We start from the raw sequence: 21,671 nt of genomic DNA on the forward strand, positions 1-21,671 counted from the left end.
CATCAAAAGAGTCATCTTTAGGTGTTTGATTATCAATGTAAGCTGCAACTTCGTCCCGTTACTGAGGAGCCTCTTAACAGGTATCCTCTACGTCCGATAGTCCACTGACACTCAAGCTCACTTCTTGGGTGGGGGCAGCAGGCCAGGGGCACTGCTCAGGCACTGCTCTCATCATTTTGAAATGCGGGCATATTTTGTAGATGTGTCCCATTTACATTTAGGGCATTTAGCAGACGCTTTTATCCAAAGCGACTTACAATAAGTACATTTGTCATAAGAAGTGCATCAATATATCGCTGTCGGTACAGAAAGGATGTACAACAATTGCTAGGCTAACCAATTCCCCGTGTTACAGCAATGATAGCAGCTACTGAAGTTGCTACACAGTTAAGTACTATAATATTTGCACGTGACTCCTTGAAATTGGCAATCACAAAACCCGCGACCGACCCGTGCTGTTGAGGTATCTGACCCGATCCGCACCCATGTTCATCACAGGACATTATTTTTCACCCGTTACATCCAAATTGTGCGGGTCACCCGTCGGGTGCCCTTGGGTACCCGAACCCATGCAGGACTCTGATCTGTCCATTAAACTATACAACCCATCGTGTTTTAAGTGCAGATTGCTCAGTTTTCATAGATTATTAAATGATACTCGGCACCTGCTTGTTTGGTGTTCAAAAGGTCAAAGGTGGAGATCCCTCTAAGCTCACCTGGGTCCAGATTCACTAACATTTTCTTAAGATAAACTTAAGAAGATCCTTAAGAAAAAATATAAGGAGTTCCTAAGAATCTTCTTAAACGCTATTCACAATTTTCTTCTTAAAGATCTTCTATTATACTACTTTTCTGGTCTTAATTTCTTATTAATGACTCCTATAGAGCAACCTGACACGAATCACAGCACAAAAAACGATGTAGATTTTCGGGAAACTCTTCCTCTAATCTAGGCGCTTTCAGAATTCTCTGTCAACACTCGGCTTCGTCCTTCTCCACCCCCTCGCCCCCCTCCTGCCAACCCCACTCCGTTGTGATTGGTTACCTTCCGGAAGAGCATGTTGCAGCATTACCATACATGGAAAATCCTGATTGTTCCACGTAGATGAACCCCGGAAATTTGAACAAGTGAATGGCGACCGGTGTCCCTAGTGTTTAGCGCTCTGTACAGCCACCCCAGACGGTCAGCAGGGTATACGTCTAAATGCATGTATGTCATTATTAGACACATTAGTATGGTTAAACAAGAATATAAATCATTATAACAACGTTTCTAGGTTATAAAAGTTGAAAAAGCATAATGGGTGATCTTTAAGAATTGTCGATTGTCTTATGAACTTTATTTTCAAATTTAAGGAGTTCTTAGATTGTTAACCTAATTTGAAAAATTAAGATTGTGCGACTAACGTTGGATTAAAAAAAATGGAGGACATCACCGGCAACAGCTAAGCACGGCAGTACTAATCTTAACACACTCGGTAATATCTATAGGCCTACTAGTTACTGACCGAGTTTAGGTCAATTTCATTTTCAATTGTCAACATAGGCTTCATTTGATATTCAACAACTAGTATGACAAGCGTAAATGAACAACATTGGTTAACGTATAGTCTTCGGTTAAGCAATATATTTATGAATTAATATAAATGTCATATAGATATGTTTAAGCAAAGACTTTGCTTTTCACTGCAGCTGTTTTAAGACTGGTGGAGAGGGTTATCTTCAAGTTGTGAAGAAATTTGAGAATAAATTCAAGAACTTTATCTTAAAGAATCTTGTTTGCTCTTAAATACTCTCTTGGGAAAAAAGTTAAGAAATAACTTAAGTAAAAGTAAGAATTTCTTAATTAATATCTAATCTTCTTAAATATTGTCTTAAGAACACAGTTGAGAAAAAAGGACTTTCACAAAAAGCTTTTTTTTTTTCTTAAGAATGCTTTGTGAAGCCGGCCCCTGCTCTTTAGAACTGTAGACCACATCCAAATTTAGATTGTCTTATTTTCATTCATCCCAACTAATGCCGCTTTTCCACTGCATGGTACCAGCTCGACTCGACTCGACTCAGCTCGCATTTTTTGCGTTTCCACCGCGAAAACATGGTATCTGGTACCTGAAGTGGCTGCTTTTTCTAGTACCGCCTCGCTCTAGGTTCCAAGCGGCTGAGCCGATGCTAAAAGGTGACGTCGGCAGACGGCCGGCCACTGATTGGCCAGAGAGTGTGAAGAAGTCACGAAAGCGACATGGCAACCATGCTGGTAACAGCCATAGCAGCGCCGCAGCCAACATATTCCACTTCTTCAACTTCTTCAACATGCCTGCTAATAATAGTAATGTTATCGATGTCCTCCATTGTTGTTATGTGGGTTCTGTCCATGTGTGGGTTGCGTAGGTGTTGTTTGCGTCGCGTACAAAAATACGTCACGGCCCTTTCGCGCAGCCGACCCCGCCCACGTCCAGGAGGTACTATTGGCGGTGGAAAACGACCCGTGCTGCTGCCGTGTCGAGTCGTGTCGTGTCGAGTCGAGCTACATGTGCGGTGGAAAAGCGGCATAATTGAGATGACCACTTGTTGCCCTCCTTTCACTGGGCTCCAGCACACCACCTAATTTATTTCTATTTTTCTTGATCTATTCTTAGTGCATGGGTGCTGGGGACCCCCTTCCCTTTCCCCCTTCTCTCCTTCCCCGTCTCCCCCTAAAGAACATAGCGGAGCCCAGCTTAGGACTTCTCACATTCCCGTTTTGCCCCAGTAAAGCAGCAGGCTCCATTTACGCACTCCCAGTTGCTGTGTTTGTGAATTTGAATGGCAAGGGCCAGTTCTATCAATACAAGGCTCATCAATCAAGGGGGACGGCCCCCATAGCAAGTGGACACCTCTTGGTATGCTGAAAGAGCAAAAATGCATTAAACAACATTATGAACTCCTTTTACAATCAAGTTGATTGAAGGTTTATGTTGTGCTTGTCTGCATATAAACCATTTAATGATTGACTTAGTTTAAAGAGTTGGGTTTCAAATTAATGTCTGAAGGTCCAAGAAAGTAGAAAGCAATGTCGTACAATTGCACAGTTTTACTGAATGTGAAATCAGATGCTGGATACTGCAGAAATATTTTATTATAACATGACGTAGGTCTTCTTCAATGTTCTTTTTTGTAAATCTCAATCAAACTTTTACGAGCTCCTCAACCAGTTTTCACAGAAGTTCTAACCTATCATACATTGACCTTACCCAGACTTGAATTTGGCTTGTATTTTTGTGGTAGTAGTAAGAGAAAGGAATAAGAAAATGTATGTTAAGATTAACCACTCACATTTTAATACGTACCCAATTGAAGGTTTATGTCTGAATATCCCAGTGATAAAATATACATGAAAGGGTGCCAACGTTAAACGTCGGATAATGCTTCACGTCAATGTTTCAGTCATTACAATGGCCAAATATTTTTTTGTTAGTTTCGGGTATTCAAACATTTTTTGAATATTCTGGTAGGGTTAGGATTCGCAATCCATTTACTTTGCCCACCATCAGGGCGTTAATTGTTTTAGAAAGGTTTAATAATGAATATATTTAGCAGCTATTTCAATGTTCAAACAATTCCAATAGACACCAAAAAACTCTGCCTATTAATAATAACATATTGTGTATTAAATAACATAAATAGTAGAGCTGTCAAGCGATTAAAATATTTAATCGTGATTAATCGCATTGATGTCATAGTTAACTCTAATTAATCGCGATTAATCGCAAATTATTTTTCTATGATAAATATCCCTTGATTTTTTTGTCCAATATTCTTCTCATTTTAATTCTCTTATCAACATGGTGAAGTGCATCGACTTGCCTTGTGCAAATGATTTTTTATTGATAACAACATTGGCATATACACTGATCAAAACAGGACGATACAAAAAAAGAGCCTATAGTGCAATTAAACGACTGCTTTGAACAAATGTCATTTGAACATAGCAGTCAGGCTACTGCTTCTTTGTTTTGAGAATTGTGAGAATTTTTTTTTTTTTTTTTTTTTTTTTTATAAAATAATTGCGTTAATCGCGCGATAAAAACATTAACGCCGTTAAATTTGGTTTGCGTTAACGCCGTTAATAACGCGTTTAACTGACAGACATGGTAGTGATGGCTTTCCTTTTATGGCATCCGTCCCCCACAATAGTATCTGTGTGATTCATCACCGGGTAAATAGCGCTACTCCTGCCGTGAAATGTCTTCAAAACCCTGCAATCCACCTATTTGCTTTGTGATAATTGGAAGTAGGCCTACTCTCATACTTTGGGGACTGTTTAGAAACTTTTAGGCTGCATTGAAGCTCAGCCGTAACCAAGTCAAACTTGGACTGATGAGTGGATCTGAAAGCATCTTAAGTGATTTTTTTTTTTTAGCTATTATGCGTTAATTTGATAAAATAAAATGACACATTTATATTTAGAAAATGATCATCTAAAAAACTTCATTCCGCAGCAGTGGCCTCCGCCTGCTACATATACAGGCAATGAAAGATAGGTGCTATGAATGGACTTTTTTTTCTTTGTTTTTTTCTTCACCAAAAAATCTGTTATTTGGTAGGAAACCGAATATCCAAAGCTTGAAATTGGCTCGCAGTTAAAGGCGAGGTTATTCCGAAGCCAAAAGCAGCATGGACCAGCAAAACCTGCAGAGCTGCTAAGCCCTATCATTTTATTATCCTGACAGCACACCTGGGCCCTGTTTTTTGGCATGTTCCAATATTGCACAGCTCACCAGGCATCGCCGTTTTTATTAGCCTAGTAGACGGGGCTGTTGCCAGCTGTTTGCTGGTTGCTTGGCATATTTGCTGGTGGCTTGGCAGGCATGGCATGTCGCCAGACAAAAAGTTGTATATATGCTTGTGTGTACCAGGATTCTAGTCTTGTGGAACAGACGACTTTATTAAGCCTGGTTCCCATGGACATAATTCAAATACAATAATACAGTTATGCCATAAAATAAGTGCCCTCTCATCTATCAATCTGACATGAAGGACACCGTAGTGGTCACGCACAAAATAGTTGTGGAAACGTGAGACTACCAAGTGTGTGGTGCTAGCTCACCGAAGCTGGCGTCTTGCAATGCTAGCTTTGACAGCTCAGTGATTGATTGTGTTTTTGTTTGCCTTCAAACATTTTCGACACCAGAATACAGCAAGCAACTGGAGCTGGGGTCACGGCCATGCACTGTACCATGATTGACAGTCCCAAATGTGGGGCCGCCGCATCAAACTCCCTCCGATCATGATGTGGGTCTTCTTGAAAATGGTGGATGCATCAGTGTCACAAGTATAATCCAGGGGTTTTTCTAGAAAAAATTCGCGGTGCGGAGCTTTTGAAAATTTAGAAAATTTGGTGCGAGGGACCAAATCCGCATCAAAAGCTCTATGGTGCGGAGCTTTTGAAAAAAAACGACATTTTAAAAACACTGTAAACTAAGTCACCAAACGCTATATTTTCTTTCTTCTCAGACACTCTCAGATTCACTGAACTGATAAATTTGGTTCGGGAGAAGAGATAAAAGCCCGCCTACACTGTAAACTGATTGGTTGACTTACCGATCCAGGCCAATCAGGAGGCGCCTGAGGCTCACGTGCACACTGCCTCATGCACAGTTTCTAGATCCCTCTCTGTTGTGCTGTGCGCTCGCTACACAGATGCGAACGCGGTTAGGAGCACGTCTGTCTCCTGTGCGCGGTCTTGCTCGCTCGCTCGCTCTCCATTCCGGGAGATTTTAAGTAATTTAAAATTTTCGACAAGGAGGCGCTGGGTTGAAACAAGGAGGCGCAGCGCCCCTCTTTCCCGGTTTAGATTAACCCCTGTAGTCTATACAGTATAAATGCGAGGTGGTTCTTCAAGCCATTACCATGGTATTTACTAAAGTAAGCATTGTGGACCATGTTGTGCCCATAAGATGGTTATCACTAGATTTACCTTGTGGGTGGTGTTGTCCTTTCATGGCCCCTGTCCTTTCTGATAAGCTATAGGCTAGATGGGAAGATTTAGCTTGTTCTCCCCTGGTGTCATTGAAACAAATTAAATATGACAGTTGTTACACACATTCACTGTAAATACATGTTGAAAGGGTATTGTGTTTAGTTGTCAAGGAGGACATTTAATGACATTTAGCTCAAATCTATTAAGCTTTATTGTGTTCTGGTGAAGCCCCCATTAAGACAACTAGAGTTTCCGCGCGGGCTCAACCTCTAGTGGGTCTTGAGTTTGATTCAGAATATATTGATTGTCATGCCAGATATGTGCAATGTAATCTATAGCAACTCCTATACCTATAATTAAGTGTGAGATAAAATAACATAATAAATAAGTAGATCCAACCACTCAGTGAAGTGAACTAGTAACATTGTATTGCAAAAATGTTCACAGGGTAATATATGTCTCTTTTTCGTCAGCCACAATGCAATTAGAGCAGTTCTGAATACACAATGTTGTCTGTCAGGCCGTCCTTTTGGTCTCCAACAAACACCCTTACACCTCTGGCATGCTTGCCTCTGCTAAAGGCAGTGTAGAGCTGGCCATGTGCAACCACTTTGGGGCAGGAACACTCCAACTTGATCATTTTCTTAATGTGGGCGCGTGTCGTTGCGGTGTGTGCGCGTGTGTTCTTACACGCATGTGTGTCGATGGCAGAGCCGTTATGTTTAAAAACATAACGTCTTACCTTGGTAAGTGTCTCTGCGGTGGGTGGGACAGACATGCCATTAGGGAATGGACACCATAATGCACACACAAGACCCTGCCGCTTTTTATGTTTCTTTTGGTACTGCTTTTGATTTACAACCCGTGATGTCACATAGGTTTACTAAGTCGGCTGCTGGGGAGTCATTAAAGGAAATGAAGACAACAGAAGTACCATTTACAATAGTTTTAAGATGGCTCTTCCGTGATGAACCTTTCCAAGAGTGGCCTGTGTGTGACTGTTGGACCTGTATAATGGGGCATTTCCTCCGGAGGGTGCGGTTCAGTTCGGTTGGCCTCAGTCCGGTAGTGAGGGGGCGGTATAGCCCAGCTCAGTTCTGAGGTTGCGTTTCCAGCACCGACCGTACCCTTATGGTAGGCCGGATGTCGATCGCCGCGGCAGCTACGTAAACATCGTGACATCATAGCAGCGTGACACAGTGTAGCCTGCTCAATAAAAACAATAAATTAAATAAAAACTAACTGCTCCATCAAGCTCCCTCTGCACGTCTTCCTCCCCAAGATTGCTGATGAACGTCTCCACCTCCTTGTTCGCCCAAGTTAAATTGTCCATTGTCCAGAATAATTCCTCGGGGGTAATGTTTGATTGTTTTTATCCCCATGTCGCCCAGAAGTGTGTCATGGGGATGTGTGTAGCTCAAACATGCTGGCACCCTTTCAGGCGTCTCAGTACCCCAACAGAGGCGTACTGCGAGACCAGTACGGCTCAGTCCAGGAAACGCCCATTTGAGGCGGTGGAAACGCAATCCGTGCCGCAGCTTTGCGAACCGAACCGTACCCTCCGGTGGAAACGTGCCATAAGGGTTATCAATCTAGTGCAGGGATGGGCAACTGGCGGCCCGCGGGCCGCATACGGCCCGCATCCTCACTCAGTCAGGCCCGCACATAATTAAAAAAAATAATAATTAAAAAATATATATATTAATAATAATAATAATAATAATTGATCGAGTTACAGAAAACTCGGTCAAAAAAGATCAGAAGAATTCATAGAATTCAAAGGCAAACCCATGCGTCTAGTTTGCTTAGAAACGATATCAGTCATTAAAGATATCCACTTAAGTCGCCACTACAACTACTACAACTGCAATGAATATCATGCTTCTTGGGTTTGAGTTCATTGAGTTGTTGCACTTAATGTTGGGCCACTGTTTTTCAGTTTTGTGGCATCATTGAATGATGATGTATGTGCCCTTTGCACTGATAAAAATACCAACCATTCATGTGTCTTATTGGGCATGGAAAACGAAATAAATGTATGTTGGTTCAATTAACATACCGTACATAGGTTACGATCCTGGAAGATTTTTTAGGTAGTGGCCATCCCCAAAATGCACCAGAATACAGGAATCGTATCTACCAAATTCAAAATTGTGTAGCTTCTCTCAGCTCACGTTTAGTTGAAGTGTGCAGTCATGTGGCCCTCTGATGGTTATGATGAAAAATGTGGCCCTCTTTATCATGAAAGTTGCCCATCCCTGATCTAGTGTCTGGAACAAGAGCTATAGTTCTCACGTAAGGCCACTGGCATTTCCTTGCAATTGCGTAGCTTAACGAAAAGTGACTTCTTTGAAAATGGACTATATTTTGCATGTGCATCACACACTTAAAACAATCGAGTCATGCAGCTCAACACTCAAACAGAATATGGCTGTGGTATTCTGTGACCTGCTGTGTGTGGTTTTCAGGCGTCATGTTTTTGCCAGTGAACTCCCCCGAGGAAGTTCACTAGCAAGGGGCGCCAGGGGAGAGCTCCCGCTTTAGCCTTTGTGTGGAACACAATTATGATTGCAACCAGGGAATACCTTGCTTTGCCTCACTCCCCCCATCGGTATGAGATGAGCCCTTTTAAAGTGTGAAAAATGTCTTTGCCTGTCACACCGACGATGATGATAATGATTAGGATTCTTTACACATGCTTGAGAAAGATGCCCCACAGCCCGATAACACCTTGGCCACGATCTGGATGTAATTACACTATACACTACATTTAATGTTCATTTGTAGATTGTAATCAGCAGTGCCCACCGAGATGCCCAAGCCGGGGCACGGCTGAGCTTGTTGCTGCGCCAACTAACCCCAGAGTGTCTTTCAACACAAGCTGAGCCTAACCAGTAGTAAAATCTTTTTTTCTGTTCCCCCCCCTCTTCTGTCAACTTCCCATTGCCCCCTTTAGGATGTGCAAATCGAAGATTAAAATCTTAACCAAATTCCCTCGGTGGAAGCAGGTCTCTTTGCAGATTAATTTGGGTGGTGCTGAATTGATTACATTTACCATGTTAATCTCCTTCCATGGGATGCCCAGTTTCTTTGGGCCTTTCCCATCGGGGTCCAAGAAATCTGACTGATCAGAGAGCCGTGGTTGGAGTCCACCGACCAAAGAGCTGGGCTACTGTATTTATAATTTGCTGTGACACAGCAGTGGGCCCTGTTAAACAGCCCTAGCCTTATTTGGTCCGCCCCCACATCAGCAGGAAAGCGAAGCTCTCTGAGGATGGAGGAAGTGGTGCAATGACCGCCTCCCTGTGGCTGAACTTGCAAAATACACCAGTGAATTTCATCAGAACAACAAAAGAACCACGGTTGAGAATGTATCGTAGTTGTTTAAATTTTATTTGTAATGATCAATGTTTTGTTCCGTGTGCTTTTCTTTTCTCAGGGAGATCTGCGGGCCTATGTGTCTCAGCAGGATTGGATGTTCAGAAATGCTGAGCTACTGGAGCTACAGAGGATGGCCTGTGAAATTGCTGCCGGAGTCACTCACCTTCACAAACACAACTTCCTGCATAGGTAGCACTTTAAAACGGCAAGCTCTAATGCCAATCTTGCAACTACTTTTGTTAGTGCTTTAAGGGCAGTTTTGGTACTGATAGGCAACCAGTTGTGTTAACTTTGCTGGTTAAGATGGCATTTCTGTCTTCCTCTTTATATTAAATATTTGGCAGTCATTTTGCAGGGCTCTACCACACCAACCATGTTTTTGGACAGAAAACCTTTTCAAATGTGATCCTGGGAAACATTTTGAGCATGAATGACACACATTTATTTAGTTGTTTAAATGATTTTACATTGAAATTCAGGCCTGTTGATAGAACAGCTGAAACTTTATTTTGTATATCTGACAAATTGCAAATATTGTATTTTGGCCGTAGTTCTCATTAATTGAATATCCTTTGTGATCCTCCGATGTTTCTAAAAGGCATAGTCACCCCAATGTTTACCTTGTCCGAGCACATCAAATCATGTCCTGTGAGGATCAATGTTTTCTAAAAATGGCTTGCCGTTCGAACGCAGGGCTCCTCTGTTTCATTTTAATGGTTACCCCAAGTGAGTGGTGATGTGTGGCTGTTTGCCGAGTGATTGGGAGGTGGGTGGGAATGCTGGTGCTAGTGGTTGGTGGGAAAACAGACTTTGGACCACCACACAACATTCAACTCATCAACTCTGTTGTGCGTGCTTGGAATAAGCCCAGGGGGGCTCCAATTACACATCTCTCTCGCATTGCCACCGTATCGACTGTCCTCTTCCACAGAGAGATCTGATGATACTGCCCTTTGCGTGTAAAGCGATAGCCACATATCAAACTTTTCTTTATACATAATTCAAATATTTTACTACCTTAGAAATGTGCCGTGGGTGTTAACCACTGCATTAAATTACTGCATATGCTGTTTTTTATTACTTCACTTTGATTTCATTACCTTTCAGTTTTCCACAAACTATGTTTGTAGATAGTTTGACGTGGACGAAACAGCAGGGGTGCTATATACGTTTCTGCACACTATGTATGTTAAACATGGAATCCCTTAATACGGGGCTGGTTTACATCTTACTCTGCACTGAGATGGATTGAACATCGTGTCAATCCACAAAAAAAGATGGATTTTTTTTATTTATTAATCCCAAAGGGTTTAATCGGTTTTATTCATTGCTATAATTACAATTACAATTAGGGCATTTAGGACGCTTTTATCCAAAGCGACTTACATCGTTTAATACAATAATACAATCGTTTAATACAATACATTACTGCAGTTATATCAGCCGGATATATTTCTGTGAAATGTATTGGATTTAATCAAGTGATGATAAAATGGATTTTTTTTATTTATTAATCCCAAAGGGTTAATTCAGCCGAAATGCAGCCGCACACATGAGAAGACATGTGTGCGGTTGGTAATATTAATTTGTGAGAATAAAGTCACAATACTTCCTGTTTACAATACAGCAGGATAAAAAATAGATTAGTTCTCATGAGTAGTACTTGCACTAGTTATTAACTATACAACTTTTCAGGGGCTCATGGCAAACTATCAGTAAGTATTTCTCATAAAGATTTCTGTATCCACATCTTCTTCGGCATCAAAATCGTATGCAAATTACAATGGCAGAATTTCTTTTTACAACATGGTGTTCACTTCATCGCAGTTCTCATCTTCCTTGGGCTAAAAAACACTGTGCTCTGATTGGCTCAGTTTACAGCCAGTGTTACTGTAGGCTGACTTTTCTGCCAAAGGACTGGTCGACTGAGGAGTTTAAAATATCCCTCAATTTATCTTGCAAGGGTTTCAGCCGGCTTGCCCGCTGACGAGGGGCTAGCTGTGTGTGAGTGGACAGCCAGTAGCGTCAGCAGAGTGTGTGGATATGCATCGGTGTGTGTGTTTGTGTTTGGGAGGGGGGGGCAAGGGAGACGTAGTCTTGGAACTCATGCTGATGGGCAGAGGGGGGCGTTGGAGTGAGCCTTGTGTCCCCGAACAGCCTTCTTCACCAGAGGCCTGGGGTCCTCTCTGATGCCCTCTGCTGGATGGTCATCCCAAGTCCCTATTCTGCCAGACATAATGGAGCTTCATCCTGATGCTGAATGTGTTGAAGTGGAAACAGCGCTCTCTGCTTTTCAAGTTTCAATTTGTATATATATGTATGTGTGTATAAAGTTATGTTGTAAGTTTTCCCCCTATCCTTCGTTTCTGGATAATGTTTATGTCCGGTCTGTCTGGGCCAAGTTGTTTGATTTCTAACTTCTCTTCCAATTTTAACCTCTCCATTTTTATTTGTCTTTTTTATATATATGTGCTTATATATATATATTGTGTGTGTGTATAATTTATTTCGCTTTTCTTCATTTTTCCTTCTCTAGTGATTTGGCCCTGAGGAACTGTTATTTGACTGTCGATTTGACTGTTAAAGTGGGAGACTATGGGATCGGACCACACCGATACAAAGTAAGCACATACCTTTCATAAGTCGCCTGGATAAGGCGTCTGCTAAATGTAAAAGTCATAGTAATGCCCCATTCATAGCTTTCAGATAAAATGGTTGATTTTCAACAGTCCTTTTTTAAATACTTCTGGACCTTGCTATGGTTTCTTTCTGGAGTTGTTGTTGCGGGGGACAAAATCTTAAAACTTGGTCAATGTTCCCTCCCCCCTATGGCACTATAACTTGACACATTGCATAAGAGCTGTGAGTGATTATTTTGGTTCCATTCATTTAATACTGGAGCTATATCCATTTCTCTGTCTGAATTCAATACATGTGATATAAGGTCAGTGTGTGAGTGTGTGTCATAGCAACTTGTGGTTCCAGTAATCCCTAGTAACCACGTAGTAGGCGGTTCAGAGTAAAAGTAACAAACAGATCATACTATTAAACACTACCTCTTCAATATGACACACTAGGAAGATTACATCGTCACGGAGGATGATGTGTTTGCCCCTCTTCGTTGGTTGGCACCTGAGCTGGTGGGGGAGCGCTATGGGGGAGTAGTCACCACGGAGCAGACCAAGCACAGCAACGTGTGGTGAGTACTGATCTCCACCACGCTGAGCAATACACTTGTTCAAACATTAGAGTGTAAGGAAAGAACTATTGTTTTAAAAGACTAGAAGCTTCTTTTTTTTTAAATTAGCAGGAGGGTGTTCAGCACATCTGATTTTTTTTATTGGTAGTCGACAAGCATTTCTCAAAAGGTATGCCATGTTCAAAACACATTTCATGTCAACATTTTAAATGAACTATGAATCTACACATAGAGCCCTTACCCAGCATTAGAAGAAAGTGAATATCTTGTAAGGCTTTCTATAACTGGTTAACAGTCGTTGGTCATTCTTGCTCGAAAACAGTAATTTCCTCGTTGGAACATGCTTCTGCGGTGTTGTCACACCTGAGGACATGGAGAAACATTCATCAGTGCTGATGGTTCTGTGTTCAGGGCTCTTGGGGTGACACTGTGGGAGCTGTTTGAGAATGGAGCTCAGCCCTATTCCCATCTGTCCGACCGGGAGGTCCTTAACCATGTCATCAAGGAGCAGCAGATCAAGCCTTTCAAACCCCAGCTGGAGCTTCCCTACTCCGACAGATGGTGAGGGATCTGCCCAGCAATGTTTCATTGAACTGGTTAATAGGGGGTAAGATAGTATATTGGTAAGTAAATCACCATGTTTGAAAAAATGAGCAAACAGGTAAACGCTTAACACCACACAAGCGACAATTTTAATGAGCATGAAAATAATGGACATTCACTTTTTACATTATGATTACTGTCGCTCTGGCACTGCATGGTGATGAATCTAAAACCCAGGATTTGTAGCCTGCAAACTGCAGTAGTGAAGGTGAGAGTAGGTTCACTCAAATGACTCAATGCACCTCTTTTGCACTCCTTATGTTTTCAGTTGTTCCTATTGTGAGTGTGGCGATTGAGATATTTAGTGTGTTACTTGTATTGTTTTGATTGCCAAGTTTTACATTTCCTCCTCCCTGTAGGTATGAAGTCCTTCAGTTCTGCTGGCTCTCTTCAGACAAGCGAGCCACTGCTGAGGAAGTCCACCGGCTTCTCACCTATCTACGTATGCAGGGCCAGAAAGATGTAGAGGAAGACTTTGAACAGCGGTGGGATGCGCTTAAGCCCAACCCTACTGCACGGCAAAACACTGTCGGTGACTCCTCTTACCCAATCTTGGATAATTTTGCAGACGACGCACTGCGTAATGAGATCGATGAGGTGCTGACCGTCACTGAAACCAGCAAGGGCCTCAGCTTTGAGTATGTCTGGGAAGCGGCCAAACACGACCACTATGAGACCACTGACAGACGTTCAGGCATGGACACAATGCTGAACTATCACAGCATGTTCTTCCCCACTTCAACAGAGGACATACAGGCCCATTTTCCAGATCCTGCCGGCGGTACTGCCGGCACGGACTCTAGTAGCACCCCGGCCAGCATCCATGGCATCTTGCCGGTGTTCAAGGCACAAAATCCCACTCAAGGGAATGAGTTCTTCATCCAACTTGAGGAAGAAGGTGAGGGTGTCGTTGGGGAAAAAAGAAATGCAGGTCAAAGTGTGGCCCCGAGCTTAGCGAGGCAGGAGTTTGTTGTCCTCCAAGATGTCCTTCTGGAGGAGTCCAGCACTGATGCAGACTTCTTCCACCAAAGCATTGACTCCAAGGACTCCTTCCTGCCGGACAGCCACGTTTGGTCCTCTCTGGAGAACGACAGTCCTGACCACACCAACATCTTCACAGAGGACGAATCAAAGCAGGAGGATTCACTCTCTTGGAGAAGGAGATTCATGGAGTTGCCGGAGCGCGGCACCAACCCTTTTCTTGGTGTTATGACCCGAGAGATCCCCGAGGTAGATGCAGAGGAGAATACAGGGGGTCCTTTTTTAGGGGTTCTCCCAGAAGCCACACACCTTACAGACCCCCAACAGGGCAATGATAATCTAAACCATCTTCTGAATAGTGAGAAACTAGAGGAGAACTTTCTTTTTCTCAAGGAGAACAACCTCATGAGGGAAAGTTCAATTGCCAAGAGTCTTACTCCACCGCTGAGGTTTCTTTCTCCGGGAGTAGTCCATGCACCTGAGGAGAGCTTCAAAATGAGGTCCTGGGACCATATTGACACATTAGACAGTTTAAATATGGCAGAACCCAACTTCAAACCTTTAGGAGAGAGCCTATCCCCCAGTCAGAATTCGAGATCCAGCGTAGGGAATTTCTGTGTGGTAGAAAATGAAACGGCGTTGCCTTCTATTGTAGTAATCACAGACGATGTCATGGACAACCAGCTGCAGGTTAAAAATAACTTGTCTTCTGAAGACTTCAGTATAATGTGTTCCACCGACACAGGTATTGAGTCAGGTCTGGCCTCAGAAAGATTTGAGGTTCCCGTTGATCCAATTGAAAGTCACTCCACTCTTGGATTTTCTGAATGTGCCAATTTAGACCTTCTGTGCACGGACACCACCATCCCGGACCCTAAAGATAACTGTGGAATCTCAGATGATAGGTCGGGTGTATTTGAGGTTAACCACCCTGATGATTTTGAAGCCACGTTTCCAGACAACGGCCACAGCGAAGCCCTGACAAGCGATGATTTCTTTAGTGAACTCATCGATGACGTGGAGGCGGAACTTGAAACGGTCCTGTCAGACCCAGAAGAATCCTTCACGGATGACTGCAATGGTCCTCCTACTAGATCTTCTCTGCTAGTATCAGGGCCTTCCCTAGACCAGATAAGCCAGGACTCCTTACTGGAGGACAGCGTTTCAACCACTCTCCCAACGGTGGATAACTCAGCCGAAACGCCCGACTCCTTAGATTCTCTCGACATCCACAGAATGGGCGGCCAGGTTGAAGAGATCAACGGTCTCGCAGCTCCTGAAAAACTCAGGCCTCCCTGCAAAGTCGCAGACAGTGGGTATGAGACTGAGAACCTGGAGTCTCCAGAATGGAACTCTGAGCTCCTTGGCAGAGACCAATCCCCGGTAGAGAATGGCATTAGTGATCCTAAGGGGGAGGAGAAGGACGCAGAGAATCTTGAAGCTGCTGCGTCACTTGTTTCTCCAGAAATCGTCATCTCTGAAGTGGAGAACGCAATAGGTGGTCAGAACGAGGAGAATGAGGTGGATGAGGATCAGCCACCAGAGCACATAGCTGCTGTTGGAGAGCCCTTCGTGGTTGGTAGCTACAGGGACTCTGCATACTTCTCAGACAACGAATCGGAACCAGAGAAGAAGCTGGATGAGGTTAACCCGGTTGAAAGCACTACTGAAACCTTATGGGTACTGAATGCTGCTGACGTTGTCAGCAGTTCCTCAGGTGGTTCATCAGCTGAGGTCATGGTGGAGGAATATTTGTCCACTATTTCTAAACATGAGTCCTCTGCGGCTGCCGTGGCGATGGCTGATGTAGGAGGACCGCTGGTTTTTCAAGGTGAAGGGCATTCAGCAGAAATAGACTCTAAGGAGATCCCTGAGAAGGAGGCGAAGGGGTCTGCAGAGGGCCATAACACAGGTGTAGACAACGTGGACTTAAAGAAGTCCTCAGCTCAACACGAGTCCGGCCTTCGAGCGGATTATCCAGAATTCACTTCCCGAGATCCCTCTGCTACCTCAAAGAAACTTCCACCTTCAGAGAACATGGCTCACCCCAAACTCACCAGGACCTATGCCAGCGACGGTGTCAAGATCAGGGAGCGCGATGTGGAGGGCCGCTTCCTGGGGCGGCGAGAGATGGAAGAACAGGAGGACGGGATGGACGCCGACGAGGAGGATGAGAACAGCGACGACTCAGACGAAGACGTGCGGGCCTACCGGCTGCACGACTCAAGCTCCGAGAGCGAGGACGACACCGTCCACCCCGTTCCCCTCATCATCTCGGACGACTGCGCCGCCAAAAACCTTAAGAGCCTGCTAAAACCCCCCACCCTCAATGTAGCATCAACAACACTCCCAACGCCCTCCACATCGGGTACCCCAACGGACAACTCCAGGCGAGCCGTATCCTTCTTTGATGATGTTACCGTCTACCTTTTCGACCAGGTACGATAGTGTTTGTTTCCTGGAAGAATTTTTAGTTTTTTCAGAAGAATCTGGATATCCTCCTATCATTTCTGATTGGAAACTGAACTCTGTTTTTCGATTTCAGGAAACTCCAACTAAAGAGCTAGGCGACCACTCTGCGGGCTCCAGCAGCCAGGTGTCTGAGTTCAGCAGCCCGGTGCCCACTGCCAGCTACCTGAACAGGTTCACCAACTCGGAGAGCTCCACCGATGAAGAGGGTAAGTGAAATGGGTGGGGACATCGGCCCAGGGAAGATTCACACGCAAAACCCACCGTCCATGGCCGAGCGGTCAGACGTTGTTTCTGATGACCCCCCCCCCCTCCCTTTGTCCCGGCAGGCGGAGGCTTCGAGTGGGACGACGACTTCACCTCCTCCACAGACTCCTCATTCCTGTCGAAGGCATCGCCCTCCTCCGAAGCGGCCTCCTCCTCCTCCTTCTTCAGCCCTGCCCCTGCCACCGGCCGCAAGCCGGAGACCACGTGGACGCCCTCGCCCAACTACTCCCGCTTCTCCATCTCACCCGCTAGCATCGCAAACTTCTCCCTCACACACCTCACAGACTCGGACATCGAACAAGGAGGTGAGTGGGGCGCTGCGCGTATTCACAAGAAGCCTAGCACCGTTATCTCCAAGGTATCAAAGACCGTCTTAGACGCCTTGGAGATGATTGAACCTGACCATGATCAGGTCGGGTCTTTCTAGAGCGTGTCCTTCTTTATGATTTGAACGTAGTTACATTTTATTTTCCGGTGGAAAACCACCAACTGTCTATAGCAGTCATACTCAAGTAGCGGCCCGCGGGCCTTTTGTGGCCCGCGGGGTGTCTATTAATGGCCCTCGAGCTGTTTTGAAAAGTTTTTTTAATTATTAAAAAAAAATAATAATAATAAAAATAAAAATCGTGCTGGGCGCTCTTATCCTCGATCGTCCACTCACTCAGCGAGTGAGTGGACGATCGAGGAGAGCGAGTGGTAGCGCGTGTGTCTAGTGAAGAAGCGAACGAGTCCGGTAGAATAAAGTACCCATCCTGTCAATAATCGGTGGCCGCTTCATTCCAACCTATAAGCAGACAAACTGCCAGTCAAATCACACAAAGCAATAGAGACAGGATCACACAGGCAATTTTTTTCGCGCTTGGCCCACTCTGGATAAATGTCGTTCATATCGCATATGAGGACTTCGACGGCTGTGGAGAAATGCAATCCTCCGTAGCCACGGAGAGCAGTGATCACAGAGAGGGCATCTCGTCACATATTTACGGCATCGATAGGAGGGGGTGCTGTCAGCAGACTATTATTTAGACAAATGATTAGCAAATTTCAATCGGACAATTTGACCGAAGAGTTAGAAAGGGCATATCGCGCTTCTGCCTTCTCACACCGCGAGACAGGTTCGTGGCTTTGAGTATCGCGATTTTCGGTTTGATACGCGTATCGTTACAGCCCTAGTGGGCGTGGAAGTGGAAATCGCTGGCTTGTTTATATTTATAATTATCATAATTCGTTCTTGTGTTTTCTTCTTCTCCTTCTTCAAAATTCTTCATTCGCTTCTGTCACGGCCTTTTAAAAATGGCGCTATTATGCTGTAAAACCGGAAATGTGAGACTCCTGAAAGGATGTGGTTAGCTGGCCAATCACAGTCTTTGCGAGCTGCGTAGGGCCGTAGTGTTTTGTATTGCTATGTATCTTACGTGCTTACGCGTTACGTCTAAAACAGAGCATATATCGGCCTCAGTCACACGTATACCGACCGGCCCCTTGAGTCACTGGAAAAAAAAATGTGTGGCCCCTCATCATTTCTACTTGAGTACCCCTGGTCTATAGAGTCTCAAATGGCTCCTCTTAAATGCCGATGGATCCTCTTCCAGTTCAGCTTGCTGTGAAAATAATTTGATAGTCCACTAATTTGCTATCAAAGAAGTACCTGATTGACTGACTTAAGTTCACACAATTCGATGATGCATTGTTCTTATCTTTGTCCTCCATTTCAATTGCAGGAAGCAGTGAAGATGGAGACAAGGACTAGCGGGCTAGAAGGGGTGCCACTTCTCTGATCGAACTCATCGCTTGCACTTTCAGAACTAGGACTGGTCTCATGGTGATGTGGGCATCCATGGGTGCTTCTCTCAGGCTTAACGGCTGCTGAAGGGAGGACTGCTAGAACTACTACTACTGTACAAACGAATGGCTACATTCGCCATAGCAGATAAAAATAAAAAAACACTTTCCTCGTAGCGATTTAGGAACCGTCAACGCAATCGCATCGCTCTGCCCTCATCACCTCTCTGGCGATATTCAACCTTCATGTCCTGCATTTCGTTTTTCTACCAGTGCAATTATTGTCCCTTCAGGAACAAACCAACCAACATACAAACACTAAGCCGGGTCTGGTGTCCTTCTCACGTTTGCTTTAAGGATGCGTCATGCTAATCGTCGCAAACTGCCTCTTCTCTTGTGTTGGCTTATGCAATCCTTTCCCGCCATTTCTTTTCACCAAAAAAAAAACTTTGGATCAAGTGAGTTGTCTGTTGGTTTTTTTTCTTTTTTTTTGGGGGGGGGGGGGGATTGTAAGTAAATTGTTGATAAGCTTTGTGTACAGCCCCAAAGGAATAAGCCCATTTTTCACAGTTTTCTTTTTCACTACATTGTGCGATTATTAATGGTTGCCTTTTACTTTCCAGGAATGGTTCTTGTTCCATTGTTAATTTTTAACCTATTTTTCAGGTGTGTTCAGTATCTAGAAAGATTACTTTTTAAATAACATGTACAGAATGTCTCCACATAAACATATGCACACACTCATAACACGCACTCTCTGGACTTTTGTGTTTAAATGGATATCATTATTTTGAGGAATGGCATTTTATTGAGACAGCTCAGCAAAGTAGGTTTAGAAGGAAGCTGTAGAATGAATATATGCTTTCATCTAAATATAATTTAAATTATGATATTTCAATAACTAAAAACAGATTATTTATTGATACAGTTTGAAGCATCTGTTGATGGTTTAATTTTTGGTTTGTCCAATTGCTAAATGAAATCACGGTTATGGCATGAATCATAATGGCACTCCTTTGTTCACTGTCACAATAAAATCTGTAGATGACACATCAAATAATAATTTGTATAGAAGGTAAGTGTTATTATAATTTTTGTTCAACCGTCACGTAAAATTAAGGCTGTAAAACAAGTGCAATGATTTCCTTGGTGAAATGGTGTGTATCGAGTTCATAGGATGATTGGCAAGGCAGCATTGTACGTGGGGTGGTGCAGGAACTTATTTAAATTTATTTTCTTCTGTTGGGTCCTCAGATGCGTTTGGTTTACTATGTCAACCCAAATGCTGTGCTCAATGAGAACCCTTCTAATACAGTTACCTCTTAATAGAAGTCAAAAAGATTAGGACGCCCCCCTTCTCTCACACACACACGCACACACACACTACCTTTTTATTTGCCATACCATTGAATCGTGCATGACTTTATAGGTGGTTAAAGTATGGCATAGCAAATGTGTTTAATGGAAATGTCAGACGAGACGATCAAAGAGATGTTCATTTTATCTTTTATACAGTGTCTCTTTATGTAAATGCAAAACTGAGTTCTTCCAAACTCTATGGGGTATCTCTTCATAGCTTGTCCATTACACGTTTGTTATAAGTTGTCATTTGGTGATTATCTATCGCTATATATATCTCTTTATATATATATATATATATCTACATATATCTCTTATCTCGATTTCTAGATATAGATATAGATATATATATTTCTAATAGCTCTTCACCGGTAGCGAATAGTCAGGCTAGTCTGTACAGTACACACTGTATCTCAAGAAAACTTTTAAACCTGTTTAAAATCCACCAGCCAACTCTGGTTAACTTGAACGTTTTTATTTAAGAGATCTTTTTCGTTTTATTTTCAACTACAGTATACATTTGCTTAATCTTGCACATTTGAGAAGTGTTTCTTAATGTTGAACTATACTGATGTATATAATTTTTGTCTGCTAATGGGAAACGATGTAATTGAGTGCTAGGTATGAGGTTTCACTTTGTAATTTAAGGAGTTGTACAAAATTAAAAAAGAAAAAAAAAAGAAACATATCACTGTCATTAGAGTGGGTTAGCTCTGGTTAGATCCTGTTAAATTAACACACACAGCTAATGTGGAAATTCATTGTCCTTTGAACTTGTAGATTTAATACAAATATTTTTATTTCATTGATCATGGTTATTGTAATTGAATTAATTGTTTATAATTACACTGTTTAATATGGAAATAAATGCAAAATGTACTTCTAACTGGGGTTGGATATGTATGGTGGTCCACGACTCCAAATTAATCCTGTTAATTAATGTGCTTGCTAAGTTAAACACTAAAAAGACACTTCAAATTGCTAAATGGAAATTGTTTGCTCTAAGCCTTATGCCGCTTTTCCACCGCACATGTAGCTCGACTCGACTCGACTCGACACGGTAGCAGCACGGGTCGGGGTTTTCCACCGCAAATAGTACCTCCTGGACGTGGGCGGGGTCGGCTGCGCGAAAGGGCCGTGACGTATTTTTGTACGTGACGCAAACAACACCTACGCAACCCACACATGAACAGAACCCACATAACAATGGAGGACATCGATAACATTATTAGCTGGCATGTTGAAGAAGTGGAATATGTTGGCTGCGGCGCTGCTATGGCTGTTACCAGCATGGTTGCCATGTCGCTCTCGTGACTTCGTCACACTCTCTGGCCAATCAGTGGCCGGCCGTCTGCCGACGTCACCTTTTAGCATCGGCTCAGCCGCTTGGAACCTAGAGCGAGGCGGTACTAGAAAAAGCAGCCACTTCAGGTACCAGATACCATGTTTTCGCGGTGGAAACGCAAAGAATGCAAGCTGAGTCGAGTCGTGTCGAGCTGGTACCATGCAGTGGAAAAGCGGCATTAGAGTATTCAAATTCCATTCAGTAATTTGTCAAATTTTCAAATAAAATTAGCAAAATACAACTTAGAGTCTAGGGTGTATTTTGGCAATGGTTAATGTCTGAATCAAATATTTAGGGCATGTTGTGGAAGACCAAATTGCTCTGAG

The 21,671-nt window shown here is 43.3% G+C and overlaps 1 protein-coding gene across 1 annotated transcript in view; it reads left to right on the forward strand.

The window, feature by feature from the left end:
- The window catches only part of lmtk2 (lemur tyrosine kinase 2), a 36,216-nt gene extending 15,315 nt beyond the window's left edge, over nt 1-20,901 (forward strand). The window contains exons 8-15 of the mRNA XM_030379595.1: nt 9,399-9,529; nt 11,877-11,961; nt 12,418-12,539; nt 12,951-13,100; nt 13,502-16,562; nt 16,669-16,801; nt 16,922-17,164; nt 18,581-20,901. Coding sequence (XP_030235455.1) covers nt 9,399-9,529; nt 11,877-11,961; nt 12,418-12,539; nt 12,951-13,100; nt 13,502-16,562; nt 16,669-16,801; nt 16,922-17,164; nt 18,581-18,609 — 3,954 coding nt within the window. The 3' untranslated portion in view covers nt 18,610-20,901. The remainder of the gene's footprint in view (nt 1-9,398; nt 9,530-11,876; nt 11,962-12,417; nt 12,540-12,950; nt 13,101-13,501; nt 16,563-16,668; nt 16,802-16,921; nt 17,165-18,580) is intronic.
- Nucleotides 20,902-21,671: the final 770 nt, after the last annotated feature.

This window comes from Gadus morhua, chromosome 2 (assembly GCF_902167405.1).
Source record: "Gadus morhua chromosome 2, gadMor3.0, whole genome shotgun sequence".
Classification (NCBI taxonomy): domain Eukaryota; kingdom Metazoa; phylum Chordata; class Actinopteri; order Gadiformes; family Gadidae; genus Gadus; species Gadus morhua.